Raw genomic sequence first — 14,496 nt, forward strand, 5'->3', positions numbered from 1 at the left:
GCATACACTAAAATGTGTATATTATATGAGACAACTGTTATTATTGTCCGGAGACATGAAGCTCCTGACTTTATTGCACGTCTATTGAATACTATATGGCACCCTTGAACCAACAACATGATTGACATCTCTTGTGTCTCATCAACTTGAAACCTAATTATTGTCCTTTTCAGTCAACATGATTCAAAACTGCACATGATCCTGAGATGTATGTCCTACGCAAAAGTGTCATGGCCCTGTTTGGTTTCTTTAGTTACTAAACTAAATTTTAGTGACTAAAGTTTAGTCGCTAAAGTAACCCGTTTGGTTTCAGTGACTAAACCGGACTAAAGAGCATTAATTGTTGTGAATAATGACTGTTTTACCCCTATTAATTAATGGATGTTTGCTATAAGAAGAAAGTGTAGAGAGCAAATATGGTAAAAATACTACTTTAGTCCCTTTTAGTCACTCATTTGGTGACTAAAGAGCTAAAGTTTAGTCACCCCACTTTAGTCAATATGTTTGCTTCTTTAGTGACTAAAAGTGACTAAACTTTAGTCACTAAACTTTAGTTTAGCCCAAACCAAACGGGGCCTAAATTCAGATAAAACTACTAGCTTCTTTCGTATGGTAGGGACTAGGAAACATCAATTACCTACCTGACACATACTCAATGCTATTTTCTAGTGTACTGACATTCAGTTGTGGGTGGCAACTTCACTTTTTTTTTTTGAAAGAGAAAAATGAGAGGTGATAGGGCCAATTAGACCTATAAATTTCCTTTTGGGGCATGATACATTTTAGTTTTTTGTTTTACAATGAGGCAACCTAATTTGTGCATCTATATTTTCATCCCCCCCCCCCCCCCCCCCCAATTAGCTTTTATGAAATGTTTTTCACACATAACACTCATCTACCTGGTTGGTACATTTCTGTTATCAGTATCACATCATTAATAAGCATCTATATCCTGTTTTTGTACATCATCACCACTCGCTACCACCACTGCAGCGTCTCTGTAGAAGAGTTTGCATAGCTTTATCATGTTGTTTATATAGGTCTGTATGGTCCAATGCCTTCAAAATATTTCTTTGTGCCTTCGTGGTTTATTTGCATGTTAAGCTTGGTCAAACTTTTTTGAAATGGGTGGATGTATATAGATCACAATAAACGGTAGGATCAAAGTGGGGTTTAGCTGTCCCGTGGGCTACACCGTTCACATACTTTTGGAAAAGGGCCAGCACATACACTAGACTTGCTATTTTCTTTATCTCAACTGGGATATTCGGAAATGCTATATATTTGAGATGGGTAATTGCCTCCAGTACTGCTAGGTCTATATTTCACTTGCATGACTGTTGTTGATTTTGAAAGAGATATGAATCGTTCTGCACAGGAAATTATAGGAATTATTAAATTGAGCAAAAGTAAAGACTGTCATTTGTGATAAGGACACAGATCAGCTAACATTTTTTTTGTTTTTTGGGTGTGGGCGGTAATCACTTCGATCGTGCTGTTGTTATTACTGCCTGGTGGGTGTAGGGGCCTTTGAACAGGTGGAGAAAAGGACACGTTGGATGCAAATGCACGCTTATGAGGCATTTGCAAGCACATATGCTTTCAAGCAGAGAGCCATAAAATTTGAATCTAATAAACCCTGTTCTATTGAAAACAAGATATCTGTAAACTACTTAGGCAAGACCAAGCAAACTGGTAGGTCTATGCGAGTTATCATGGACAACGGCACTTGTTCAGTTGGATGATTTGCACTCTCTAGCTGTCGTTCAATGCACTGAGATAGACATCAGAAAAAGCAAGGACTACTATATTCAGGTCTCAGATCTGGTACTTTATGTCTGTGGACTTTTTTTTTTCCCTTCACAGACAAGGCAGCAAACACACGCACGCATACACACACACACGCCGCATAATGCTTTATGATATACAGTAGAATTTGCCCTCGCACAATGCCAATGATTAACAGGTTGGCCTTGACAAAATGAGGAGCCTGCTGCCCTTATCAACTGCGTTAGTTTATTTCTCTTCTTGGGGATACTTCTTTAGTGTTCCCCAGATATGTGTTTTGCAGCTTATTAATCTCTAGCTCACAGCTCTGTTCACTACTCTAGGAGTGTAATCAGACCATTAGCGTACGACATGAGGCGTGTAGTTAGGGTTTAGAATAACGAGTAGTAATTTGGAGTCTCGGTTTGGATTGACCATAGTCCATCCCCAAGGTTACACCTAACATAGACCTTCACCAAAAAAAATATAGTCACTCGCATCTGGCTGGCTTTGCCAGTTGCCACGGACTGTGGTTTGTTTATGGTTTCCAGAAGGGTGCGGCATACACTTTCCTAAGCGCATTTAGAGATCCGAATGCTGGATTAGCACAAGGTGTGTGTGTGCTCGCAATGGTGAGATGTTATATAGGCTAGCAGCTAGCTTGTTCTGCAATCGAATCATCCATGTTCAGTCAGCGCTCATCATTCATTCTCGGTAATATAATGATCTCATATCATTAGGACTTTGCCTTTGCGTTCTGTGCTTATCGATGCATCTCTCTAGTAGCTGTATGCACGGACTTTTGAAGCATGTACAAACTATCGCAAAACTCTCTCTGTTCTCCGGATCTTATATACGCACGGCAATACATAGTAAGACTGTTGCGCCGTCAATCAAAACACGAGAGAGATAAGAGTGTCCGATTCGATGATTTGACCGAACCGGATGAAAATATGCACGGCAATGATTGGGAAGGAAGACACGCAGGTCTGCAGTAACCTTTCTGGCGAGCATAGTGATGCGCGGCCGCAGGATAATGTAGTGGGTGGTTGGCGAGCCGGAGCCGATCCCACAGTACTCCCCGGAGCAGAAGGGGTGAATGCGCGACGCCGAGGCCGGGCGCCGCTGCCTGCCGTGCTCTCGAGACCCGGCAAAAGAGGAGGAGCGCGGCAAGGCACGGCACTGGGTCGTGGCTCACGAAGGCGACGCGCGGGGCTAGCCCTAGCCCCAACCGGGCATGTACTACTACAGCCTGGTTGAAGAAAGCAGGTTGGCTGGGAATCTAGCGAGAGACTTGTTATTATATCTACACGTAGCCGGCCGGCCGGCCTGTGGTCCTTGGTCCGTCTTCCGGGGAGTTTGAAAGGAGTACGTACCTCGTTTGAAAGTCGACGTATCCTTTGCAGTCTTTAGTTTACATTTCTCCCAAGATTCGGATTTGGCTTGCTTTCCATGCATGGCCACTTCGAGAGCTTAGCGAGGGCGCCACAACTAATGGCAGCTGTGCTGGTGCTGAAAGGAAAGGTAAAGCCGGAGGTGGTGAGCAGGCAGGGAATAACCAGTAACTTGCAGGCCACTTCTTGCAGTGCTGGTGCCTGGTAGTGACCATGGAGGTGAGTCACTGAGGGAGATTTATCAGGTCATTCCTCTCTGTTTCCTTCTTTCTTCTAAAACCCAAATTTAAAAAGGGGTAAAAGCGTGTTTAACCTAAAGCTAACCTAAAGCTAGATTCGAGCTTCCGCGCGCCCCGAGGCTAACGAATACTACTAAATCTAACTTGTTTATTTGCCGCGAAGAAAGGTTGAGATTTAACGGAATCTCAAGTCTGAACCCTGAAACCGCAAGCTCCTTCAGCAGGCTTTTTCAGCTGGCCTTTGTTTTTTTTTCCTCAAACACACTCCCCTGTTCCTGCTTCTATGCTGTAACTGAATTCATAACTAATTGCCAGAGGGCCTGACAGAAGACAAGACTGGAGGAGGATGCATGAAATGTGCACGGGAGAAAGGAAGAAAGAGGATGAAACGAAAAAAAGAAGGTAGGTTTGCTTTGCCGTGGTGGGTGAGAGGGTAAGGGCTAGTTTGGAAACCACATTTTCTAAATGATTTACACTTTTCTAAGAAAAAATAGTAATAGAAATTTCTTTGAAAACAGAGTTTCCAAAGTAGCTCCTAAGAAGATCTAATGCCTCGATCGGCACACACCCTGCTAATGTTGACTACCATTTTTTTTCAACAAAACTAATCATGCGGACCATGGAGGGCGCGTGTAAATAACTGGATGTGCCGACCATTTTTTTTAAAAAAATATCCAGCAGTCAAATAATGATTCGGGTAGGCGGGGGCGATGGGCAATAGTTTACAGCCAGAGGCGCCTTGAGCAAAGCGAGCGGTTAACGCCCGCCCATAAACAATTGCCCGTGAGAGTTGGCATTGTCAGGGATGGTGGTGCCGTGTGTGCTGTGTTCGATCAGCGGCGCCCTTCCTCTTTACGCTTGCTGTGCGTGAGAGAGAGCGCAGTACTCGTAGGGAGTAAGTAAGCAAAAGCAAAGGTAAACAGCATGATTAAAAGAGCTGTCAAGAAAGATAAAGCGAGGCGAGACACCCCTTAAAACTAGTAAGATCCATCGAGGTTAAACAGCACCGGCCATGGCGGTGGTGGCTAGGAGTAAAGCGGCTGCATGCAACTCCTGCAGCTAATCGCTGTGGCTCACCTTGCATGCACTACTCAGTAGTGGTGAAACTACAGCAGCCTACTGAACAACTTGCTAGCCTTTGCCTACAATACCATCTCTCTCTCTCTCTCTCTCTCTCTCTCTCTCTCTCTCTCTCTCTCTCTCTCTCTCCTTCCCATGCTTCTCGCCGGAACATATAGCATAAGAATCTCCCGTGTCCGGGCATCTTTCCTTTTCCTGCCATAGGCCGTGACGGGAGCTTCTTGCTTGCGTGCTTGTTCCGGGCCGGCTATCATATTGCCTGCCTATGAAGCTCTCTGTCTCTGGCCAATGGAGGAGCTACTTCTCCTCTAGCCTTTCTCGTCTCTGATTCGTCCATTGACCTTGGGTGACGTCGGCGCCACTTCTGCGCCCCGCGACTCCTCGCGTCTTGTGTGAGTGTGAGTGCTACAAGCAAGCGATGGACATGAACGAGAGCGGCGAGACAGGGATGGAGCAGGGCAACGCGTCCTCCGGCGCCCCGGTGGATTGGCAGACTCAATTCAACGCCGCCGCGTTCTCGTGCGCGCCGCAGCAGGTTCCCATGATGGACTCCGCCTTCGCGTCCGCCGGCCTGTGGGCGTCCACCTCCCAAGCCATGGCGCTCTCCGACGTCGTCGGCGCCATGTCGGCCGCGCGGGGAGGCGGGTTCTTGGCGCCGGTGCCCGGTTTCCTCCCGCAGGGCCTCGGCCATTTCGCCGTCGACTCCGGCTTCATCGAGCGCGCCGCGCGGACGTCCTGCTTCAGCGGCGGCGGCGGCGGGGTGATGGGCGCTAGCGCAGCTGCCTTCGGTGCGGCTGGTCAGACCGTGAACAACGCGTTCAGTGGTTCGTCAGAGGCGCTGCTGCTGGATCACCAGAAGAAGGACGTCGTCGGCGAGAAGGGCGAGCCGGAGCTCGGCCGCGACGACGGGGTGCTGAGCCCGGAGGCTGCTGGTGGTGGGGACTGCTCGTCCAAGGGGACGTCGGACTCCAAGAAGAGGAGAAGGCCCAACGAGGTGAGCGCTCTTCTTGCTTGTGTCTGCAACTACTTCTCCACTGCCGTTTCAGAAACCTGTCGACGACGTAGCTAAGTTTTTGAAATGGATGGATACATCCGGCGCGTGCGTCTTCTGTTCTGCGCAATGAAAGGTGGTGGGAAGCGATCAGGTCCAGTCGGCCAACCTGCCCAGCGCCGACTCGGCGAACGAGAGCGTGCACAGCATGGACAAAGGCGAGGAGAGCAGCCCGGCAACAACCACCGCCGGCGCCGGGCCTGGCAAGTCGAGAGGGAAGGGAGAGAAAGAGGTCCCCGAGTCTCAGAAGGAGGACTACATCCATATCCGAGCCCGCCGCGGACAGGCAACGAACAGCCACAGCCTAGCAGAACGGGTACGGATTTGGTCACCCAACGTTTTGCCGCTTGCTGGATCGCTCTGAAACTGACATGACCGGTCCTGAAAACCCTGGCTGTTGCATTGCATCTTCCCTGCAGTTGAGGAGGGAGAAGATTAGCGAGAGGATGAAGCTTCTGCAGGACCTTGTTCCTGGTTGCAGCAAAGTAGGTCTATCTTGCCAAAAAAAAAAGGAATAGAACTTGCTTGTGAGTGCTTTATTTCATTGCTGATTATCAGTACAAATGAACACCTTCGACCCTTGAAATCCAGGTCACTGGCAAGGCGGTGATGCTTGACGAGATCATCAACTACGTTCAGTCCCTGCAAAGACAAGTTGAGGTAATAACAAACATCCCCCCCAATATATACTGAGACCTGAATCAAGTTGTCATTTGCAATAGAGGAAGTAGAACAGCTAGACACTGAGACCCTGAATATGAACACAGTTCCTCTTTCTACAAAACCCTCGTTACATACATACATACCGATGGCAGGCACATCAAAACACTGAACGAATCTCTTGCAGTTCTTGTCAATGAAGCTCGCCACGGTGAACCCAAGGCTTGACCTCAACATAGAAGGGCTTCTATCGAAAGACGTACGTACGCGCGATCTCGTCCTCCATCGTCCCCAATCTAACAAATAAAGGCGTTCTTACAATCTTATCTTACTACCAGCTTCTCCGCTTCCCTGGTGCTCCTTCGTCCTCCCTCGGGTTTCCCCCAGAAATGATGCACCCGCAGCTACTACAGCTGTCGCAGCCAGGCCGCCTGGTCCAGGGAGCCGCCGCCGCCGCCGCCGGCATGGCCAATCCGGACGTGTTCAGGAGAATCATGCAGGCGCAGCTGAGCGCGAAAGACGACAGCGGCGGCGCCTCTCAGGTTAGCATATCTGTTCAGCAGTATGGGCTGAACGAACTTGATCGTGGCACGGCCAGATCTCCATACGGTGCCCGACTTTTTTTTACAGACAAACGCTTTGCAACTCTGATGCAGTATAAGCTTTTGGGTTTCTCGAGCAGATGCTGCCCCACGGGTCGTTCGGTGGCGTTGCGCGGGCGGCGTACCCGTCGTCGTCGTCGGCCCTGGCGCTGGGGTCCCACGACTACTTGAGGAGCATGAGCAGGGCGTCGCAACAGGACGTGTTTCAAATCTGAGCATGCCAGCTTGCACGTAGCAGCAGAGGCTTCCTTCTCCATCTGGACGTCTGGTCGACGAACATGCAGGCGCGCAGGGCCGGCGTAAGTGATGCTGCTACTGTTGTGCTGTGCTGTGCTGTGCTGGGAGCAGCAGCGCTGCAGTTCTAGCCCAGCGTCACACGGCGGTGCGTCGCCCGGGTTTTTATTGATTGCGTTTCAGAAGGAACTGAGGAAAAGCTCGTGGAGTCCCCCCACCCCCGCGGAACGGAAGCGCTCGGACGGACGGACGGAGGGACGAGCGATGCCTTTGCCTGCCTGGATGGCTGGAAATTCTGTCTGGGTGGTCGCGTGGTGCATTCATGGCTGGCTGGCGCCCAGTGCAGTGGCCAGTGGCAGTGGCAGTGGGCTGTGTGTTGGTAGCGAGCAAATGCGCTGCTGCTGCTGCTGCTCCAGCTGCAGCAGGATGTAACGCGAGGAGCCTTGGTTTCTGTTAGTAGTTTCAGTGCCTTTTTGGCTGCGTATAATATAGTTTAAGGGTGCAAGAAACACTCGTAAATTTCGGGGGCGGCCTGGCGAGTTCTCCTTGTGCCACAAATCAAAGAAAAGAAGGGTGCTACGTACGATCGATCATGCATGCTCATGGACTCTGTCTCGGTGTCGGCTTCCTCCCTCGTAGGGCTGGAAACGAGCCTCGGCTCGGCTCGTCCATTCCACGAGCTGGTGAAAGAGGCTCGACTCGACCTTGGCTCGCGAGTCTGCTCGGCTCGCGAGCCATATTCTTATACTTATCGTTGCATTATTTGATAAATTAACATTATATAAATTTGAAATATAGAATCATCAAAGACTAAAAATTGAGCTATTATCCATAAAATTATTCAATATTCATTATTATTTTATAAATTGAACATTTTTGCAAGGCTCGCGAGCCGGCTCACGAGCTGGAACGAGCCGGCAGCTCGGTTCGGTTCGCTGCAAAAACGAGCTCGAAGAAGGGGCTCGGCTCGTTCGAGGCTCGCGAGCCGCTCGAAGCCGAGCAGAGCCGCTCTGAGCTCGAGCCGGCTCACAAGCCTCGAGCTAATTTTCCAGCCCTACTCCCTCCCTCGCACTCGGAGCAAGTTTTGTTCGGCGGCCCATGTGTGCATAGGAAGAGAGACCTACTCTGCAGTAGTATTTGTTTTTGCGACGAGAAGATCAGTCGGCACAGACATGTCTGCCTAGACTCCAGAAGTCCAGAGATAAAAGGATATTCCTTCTCTGGCCTCGAAAGAGATGAGCTCATGGGTCCGATGGATCGATCCGAAGCAGGAAAAAAAAGATACGACTCAGGCACGGCACGATCCGAAATATTTTAGTGGCGGGCCGATACGGCCCGATATATCGGGCCGGATTTAGATCGAGGTCACGGCCCATGGACGGGCATGAGCACGACCCGTTTAAGGCAGACACGAAATGGCTCATATAGAGACATGAAAAGGCTCATATATTTATTAAAACCACACTTCATTCCACACTTTTATGTACTTGATAAAGAACACAAAACTAGAGATAATAGTTAGATGTTTTTTGTAGCTTTGAATTAGAGTACGTGATATAATTTTACTTTTGTTATGAACATTAGACAATAAACTAAACTTATGAACTTTATATAGAGCTTATTATACTCTTTTTTCTTCTAACAAAATAATTTGTAAACGAGGTAGTCATTGCATAGCTCTGCTAACTTTAATACAAATATTAAGTTTGCTTTTGTTCAAATTTATTTGGCTTATCTTTTATTTGTTTTATTTTTTTGAATTTAGGGTATGATGTGAATTTCGGGCCAAAATTAATTTTCGGTCTTTTATAATTTCGAGCCGCTCGAAATGAGCCCGACACGATTAAGCAATTACGTGCCTTGCCGGGTCAGCCCAGCCCGAAATTTAAATAATATAGGTCTTTTCGTACTTGGGGTGGGCCGGGCCGGACGACCCAAATGTACATATATAAGCTCATGCATTACCTAAGGACACTTCCGGTATTTCCCAACCCATCTTGCTGCGGCTAATCATGGCCTGAAAACAAAGCTAGCTGTGACCAATCGCGCACAGTGAAACCTCTGTGCACTCTAGCTGCCGTGCCACCCAAAGCGGACAAGACAACCGACGCAGGCAATAGAACAAACAGGTGTTTCGGTATATTCCGCCGGAGCCGCCACGGTTCCAGGACAAGGCTGGCTAGGCGCGCTGCTGCTTCGTACCTGCCCGAGGTGTGCGTGCCGGACGGATCCCTGCCCTGCGCGGCTGCCGCGCGAGGCCGTACGCTGCGCCGATTCCGCCCGCGTGCGGCCAGGTTGCTCGTGGTCGTGGCCTCGTGGGGTGGGAGCTCGGGCGACGGCGACGCCACATCGGACAAGAGCCTGCGTGTGCTCGACTGCTCGTTGCGCACTCCCATCCGTTCCCATCCCATCCTGCTAGCTGCCGCCTGCTGCCACCTGCCGGTGGGATTCTGGGATTCGCCACGTTCGGACAGCACTATGCAGTCCATGCTAACGATGTTTTTTTTGTCTTCTATCTTCTACGGCCAAAATAGATTATAGAATTTCCTGTTCAAATTTATATACTTGTTTTAGCCTTGAGCTTATTAAGATTCATAAAAAATAAACTTCAAATTCATTCTATATATTTTTAAATAATCGATAAATTTTTTGACGCAGATATAAATTCGTATTCGGATGTTTTTTCACGTTTTCGGTCGTAGAGAGAAAATGATGCAGAAAAAACTGTACAAAATTTTGTTACTGTCTTCCACATAATATTCTGAACAACATGGCTAAAGATTAGCACTAAATTCTATAATACGAAAATTAGAAGTACTACGATTCAATAATACATTATATACAACGCTTACTTTTTGTTTAGCAGCTCTATGATACGATAATACAAAGATTAGCAATGATTCAAAAAACCCTAACACTAATAATAAAGACATACACCTCAAATAAACCAAATCGATAAAAAAAATGAGGGAGATTATCTTGTCACCGAATACCAATGGATCGAATATAAGTTTCTAAGGTCGAAGTTGTTGATCTAGGGGATGTCTGCCGTATGGATGAGGAGGGAAAATGAGATGAAGGAGATAAAAAGAACTGACGGTCAAAGGATACAATTTATACTATGGAGCTCGGCGTCGAGATCTGTGGTGTTGACCTCGGCGCCAATAATCATGGCGTCGACCCCAGCCACGTCGACGTGCGGGGTTGACACCTAGGCGCCAGCGATATTGGCGTTGAGTAGTGTAACGTCAGTAGCAATAGAGATGGCGCCCAGGTAAAGGTCTAGATTCTAGATTCAAACAAAGAGGGCATATTTGTGGAAAAACACTGCAAAAGGGGCTAAATTGCAAAAAAAATGTTCATTGTCCTTTGCTCTTGACTTTTTGTGCTATGACCAAAATAAAAACACAAAGTGGGAGATGGATGGATGAATAATAGCATACTATGCTTTATTGAGCAAGATGTATTTGTAGACATTGAATGCCTCATAATCGTAACTCATGAGCGGTATATATTGAGTACTGCATTTACAGACTTTGTATCTACTTATTTAGTCTACACGTTTCTTTAATATTTGAATTATATTTTGTTACTTTGTCATACTAAATATCAATTATATTATTTAGTTCAGACTAAAAAATTTAGCTTTATTTTAGTAGTCCCTCATTTAAACCATTCCGGAATCCGCCACTTCGCTGGAAGCTTGTGGGCTGGATAGTGAATAACGGCTTGAGCCTGTGGACGTCACATTTGGTAATATTGGTTTGGTGGGCCTGTTCCATTGTGCTATCTGGGCTGCTTCACTCGAATTTGGACTACGGCTGGGGCTCTTACACGAGAATCGCCCAACAATTCAGGTTCTCTAGAACATGGATTTTTTCACCACCATGACCACGAGAAAAACACGAGTATATTTGATCTTCCTCAACAACTATAAAAGTTCGTTTTTCTTCTTCAACTACTATACTACTATAGAGGTGAAAAAGGAATGATCGTCTAAAAATTGTGAACAATGTGAAACATGTTTTCCTCCTCCATATCATAATACATTTATTTTCTAGAATGGATATTATAAAAATTTAGATCGAAAACAAATAGTTAGTCCAGACTAGTACAATATATGTACGTTGCCACGATACACAATCATATTTGATAATATTGGTTTGGTGGGGAACCTACCGGCCCGAGCGACATGTGAGGACCCAATAAATCGGTGTGGACCTTCTTCTTCTTCCATAAAAAATACCCATTTGAAATAAATTTAATATCAAAGTGAAAATTGAGATTTTTTTTAGAAGTGAGAAGTACATATGATGTTTTCTTGATGATTCGGTGAAGGTAGAGCCGGTTGATGGCATAACAAGCGGTGTTGATCGCCTGCGTCCAAAACATTGTGCTTTTTACCCATTGTAATTCTTTAAGCGTGATCTTTGTTACATCCATTAGAGTTCTATTATTCCTTTTAACATTGTTTTCCTATCTGCAATAGCTTATTTATCTTCATTTTCTATTTTAAACTTTACTTGTACAAATTGCGTAACGGTATGACCCTAGGTTGTTCATTCGGCACGACGCATCAACACGCTCGCGCCAGCCAGGCCCTGAAGGCGTGTATCCTCCCAGCCCAGATAGGTTGACCGGCGTGTCCGCGTGTGGCATGGGAGACTGGGGCACGTTTTGCGGCCGGCCAGACACCGGTGCCTGAAACACATGGTCGCGGCCTCGCGGACCCGTGCCGGCGCGGGCACTGCCGCACGCCCGCCCGTGCACGCGCGCTAGGCGCTAGCTGCCATGCCGAAAGCCGTGTGCGTGCCCGCCCGCATCCCGTCAGTGGAAGTCAAAAACGAGAAAACAAAAGGCTGCGCGCACAGCAGGTCCACGACCCGACGCGGCACGCACATCTGGACTCTCGCCGACCTGCCGGTTGCCGTCTGCTGCTGCTGTGCGTTGGCACTGGAGAATGGACATGAACGCCTGCCACAGACTTCACAGGCGGCACTGCCACGGTCCCTGCACGGGGTGCCCCAGCCCTCAACGATCCGTTCCGCCACGTCGTGGCGAGCAGATGTAAACGAGGCGATGACCGTTTTGTTTAACTCGGTGTCATGCACTCATGCAGGTAATTAAGCTCAGATAATCGGATTAGCCTGCGCTCCTGTGAAGGAATCCCCGAGATTATCGTTGGTATAGTGAGCTCCCTGCATGCGCCGGAGGCGGAGCTGGCCTGCATCTCACCTCACGCGACGCAACCCCCAATATCGCACGCTGGACACCGCATCTCTAGCACTGCCTCCCGACCACCACATAGATACATACATACATGCATGGATGGATGGCGACAGAGATGCGTGCGTGTACTGCACTGCATCGGCAGCAGCAGACGCCCCAATGCGAGGGACGACGGGCTTGAAGGCCGCGTCGGTCGGTGGGCCAAGTGGTCGGCCGGAGCGCCGTGCGCGCGCCGGAGCCAGGGGCCGGTCTCCACCGCCCCCTCCTGCGCTGGGCTGCAGCTGCTCGATCGGCTCGCGGCCTCGCACCCTCCATGTGCGGCGCAGGCCAACCGAAGCGAGAGAGAGAGGACCACCGTGCTGTGTGTGTCTGCATCGGCGAGCGAGCGCGACAAGCAGAAAAATGGAAAGGCGCAACGCGACCAAGGACGGATTTGGTATTCTAGAGGGCCCGTGTCAGGCGGGGATTTGAATACGCCGTGCCTCGCTTTGACTAGCATTTAATTAATTTGCGCCTCTGCCAAAGCTTGAGCGAATCAGCAGCCTTCTTCGGACGAGCAGATGCAGATCGCTGACACTGTGGCAATATATATATAAAACCCTGCGCCTGCCACCTTAAACCTCTCCTTTCGCCTGCCTTTGATCCTGGTCCTCCTGCCTGAATCCGCAGCCGCAGCACAGGCACAGCAGCTCCCTTGTTGTTGCAACATGAGGTGCGCAGGTGTTCTCCTGCCGCTCCTTCTGCTCTCCCTGTCGGCCGCCTCCACTGCCGAAGCACACAAGGTCAGTACTCAGTACTCAGTAGTACATACATGATCCATACAGGTCAGCGATAATATGCTCTGCTTCTTGTTGTCAAAAAAAAAACAATGCAGGAACGACTGGGCGACGCTGCTGCTGCACTGTCGACTGGTCGGAGATGGTTGACAGGACGCAAGACACTGGCAGCACCCGGGCGTGATGAGGTGGTGGAAGGAGCCAAGAAGAGCACAGGTGCAAACACTGCCCATGTCCATGGAGCGGAAACAACTGTAGAGGTTGCCGTTGTCGGGCGCAGGAGCAGAACCGCCGGCCTCGTGCCGTTCTGTGCCGACTACCGCACTCCGAGAACTCACCCGCCAAGGAATAACTGAGACTTAAAGCAGGCAAACACTTCTTCCCCTGGTTCTAGCCTCTGCTAAAAAGATCTATGCTATCTTCCAACTAAGCTGCTATTAGTATCGCTCATTACGTAGTGAAGTGTGGTTTCTGCCTTTCTGATGTAAACAACCGGGCAGGTTATAGGATGTAACAGCACGGACACTGAGATTTGCATGATGTTTTTATCTGAAAACATGTCGATCTCGTTGCTGCAGGAGCGAACCAGGAAGCGGATGCACCTGACCTGCGGAAGCTGTACATGGCCCGGTGAGTGCGTCGCCATCTTGCTTGCTTCGGCGATTCCATGCATTTCTGCATGGTCTGCTATGCTCTAGCAGTGTTATTTGCTTATACTGCCAGGCCGCAATTTCCTTCCAGTGTAAAAGGAGCGAGGGCCCGGTAACCCATGCCACGTTCCAAGCACCAAGGCATGCCGGCGGCGGCGGCGGCGGCACGGATACATCGGCGCCTGAGATCCTCGCCGGCATGGACTACAACTACAGGCTGGATGCTCGTCGCCACCGCCCGATCAACAACGGCGCTCCGCTGGTTGAGCTCGCCGCCGGGACACCCTAGGACCCCCCTGAGGCTGACTAGATAGTAGTACGTCTGAGTCTGACCACGCAGTAGCCATCAGCAGATGGTGGCTAGCATAGCTGCATAGGTAGCTAGGAACACCCTCTCCACGCTACACGGAGCCCGTGCCTGGCACTCATGGAACAATCTGAGATCAGTGTACTGGGCGATTTTGGTTGTACAATGTGCTAGCATAGTAGCATGGTGAGAATACAGGAGCTGCTGTTGCACACTTTTGCGGGCCTAAAGCGGCATGTCAACGTTTCGGCCCATCTTAAAGAGTATAGATGAAACGTGGTCCAGCCCGCGGTGTTGCAAAGCCTCGGATGGCTGGCAGTATCCGATGAAACAAACATGGGCCTCGCATACAAACGTGTTCTGAGTTGCAGCTTGTACGAATGATTACACTACACTGTAATCTTTTTTTTGTTTTTTTTCAAAGAACCGTCGGGAGAGCTGCCTGCTATAAGTAGGAGGACCATCTCTTTAGTCAAAAAAAAAAAAAGAAAGCTAGGGGACGGTCCA

General features: G+C 48.9%; 1 protein-coding gene and 1 long non-coding RNA gene across 5 annotated transcripts; both read left to right on the plus strand.

Annotated features, from left to right (window-relative positions):
* Nucleotides 1–4,241: 4,241 nt before the first annotated feature.
* Nucleotides 4,242–7,624, plus strand: LOC100286191 (uncharacterized). Of its 4 annotated transcripts, none has more exons than XR_004855979.1 (8): nt 4,242–5,474; nt 5,608–5,847; nt 5,951–6,016; nt 6,123–6,191; nt 6,379–6,450; nt 6,530–6,733; nt 6,848–7,092; nt 7,211–7,624. XR_004855979.1 is itself a non-coding variant. In XM_020547809.3 (7 exons), exons 1-7 carry the CDS (start codon nt 4,899–4,901, stop codon nt 6,962–6,964), a joined length of 1,344 nt encoding a protein of 447 aa, XP_020403398.1. In that variant the 5' UTR covers nt 4,242–4,898; the 3' UTR covers nt 6,965–7,624. The 4 variants fall into 4 exon arrangements, 2 of the variants coding, with proteins under 2 accessions (XP_020403398.1, NP_001169165.1); XR_002266961.3 differs by having other exon boundaries at nt 4,252–5,474; nt 6,874–7,092; XM_020547809.3 differs by having other exon boundaries at nt 6,848–7,624.
* Nucleotides 7,625–13,604: 5,980 nt separating this feature from the next.
* Nucleotides 13,605–14,219, plus strand: LOC103647516 (uncharacterized). The gene is made up of 2 exons (XR_002267687.1): nt 13,605–13,662; nt 13,774–14,219. It is a non-coding gene; the product is annotated as an uncharacterized lncRNA (long non-coding RNA).
* Nucleotides 14,220–14,496: the final 277 nt, after the last annotated feature.

This window comes from Zea mays, chromosome 2 (genome assembly GCF_902167145.1).
Source record: "Zea mays cultivar B73 chromosome 2, Zm-B73-REFERENCE-NAM-5.0, whole genome shotgun sequence".
NCBI classification, from domain to species: Eukaryota; Viridiplantae; Streptophyta; class Magnoliopsida; order Poales; family Poaceae; genus Zea; species Zea mays.

Coding starts and splice junctions, on each gene's coding strand:
- LOC100286191 (XM_020547809.3), top strand. CDS start 4,899: ATGGACATGAACGAGAGCGGCGAGACAGGGATGGAGCAGGGCAACGCG. Junction 5,475..5,607: donor AGAGGAGAAGGCCCAACGAG/GTGAGCGCTCTT, acceptor GCGCAATGAAAG/GTGGTGGGAAGCGATCAGGT. Junction 6,451..6,529: donor AAGGGCTTCTATCGAAAGAC/GTACGTACGCGC, acceptor TCTTACTACCAG/CTTCTCCGCTTCCCTGGTGC.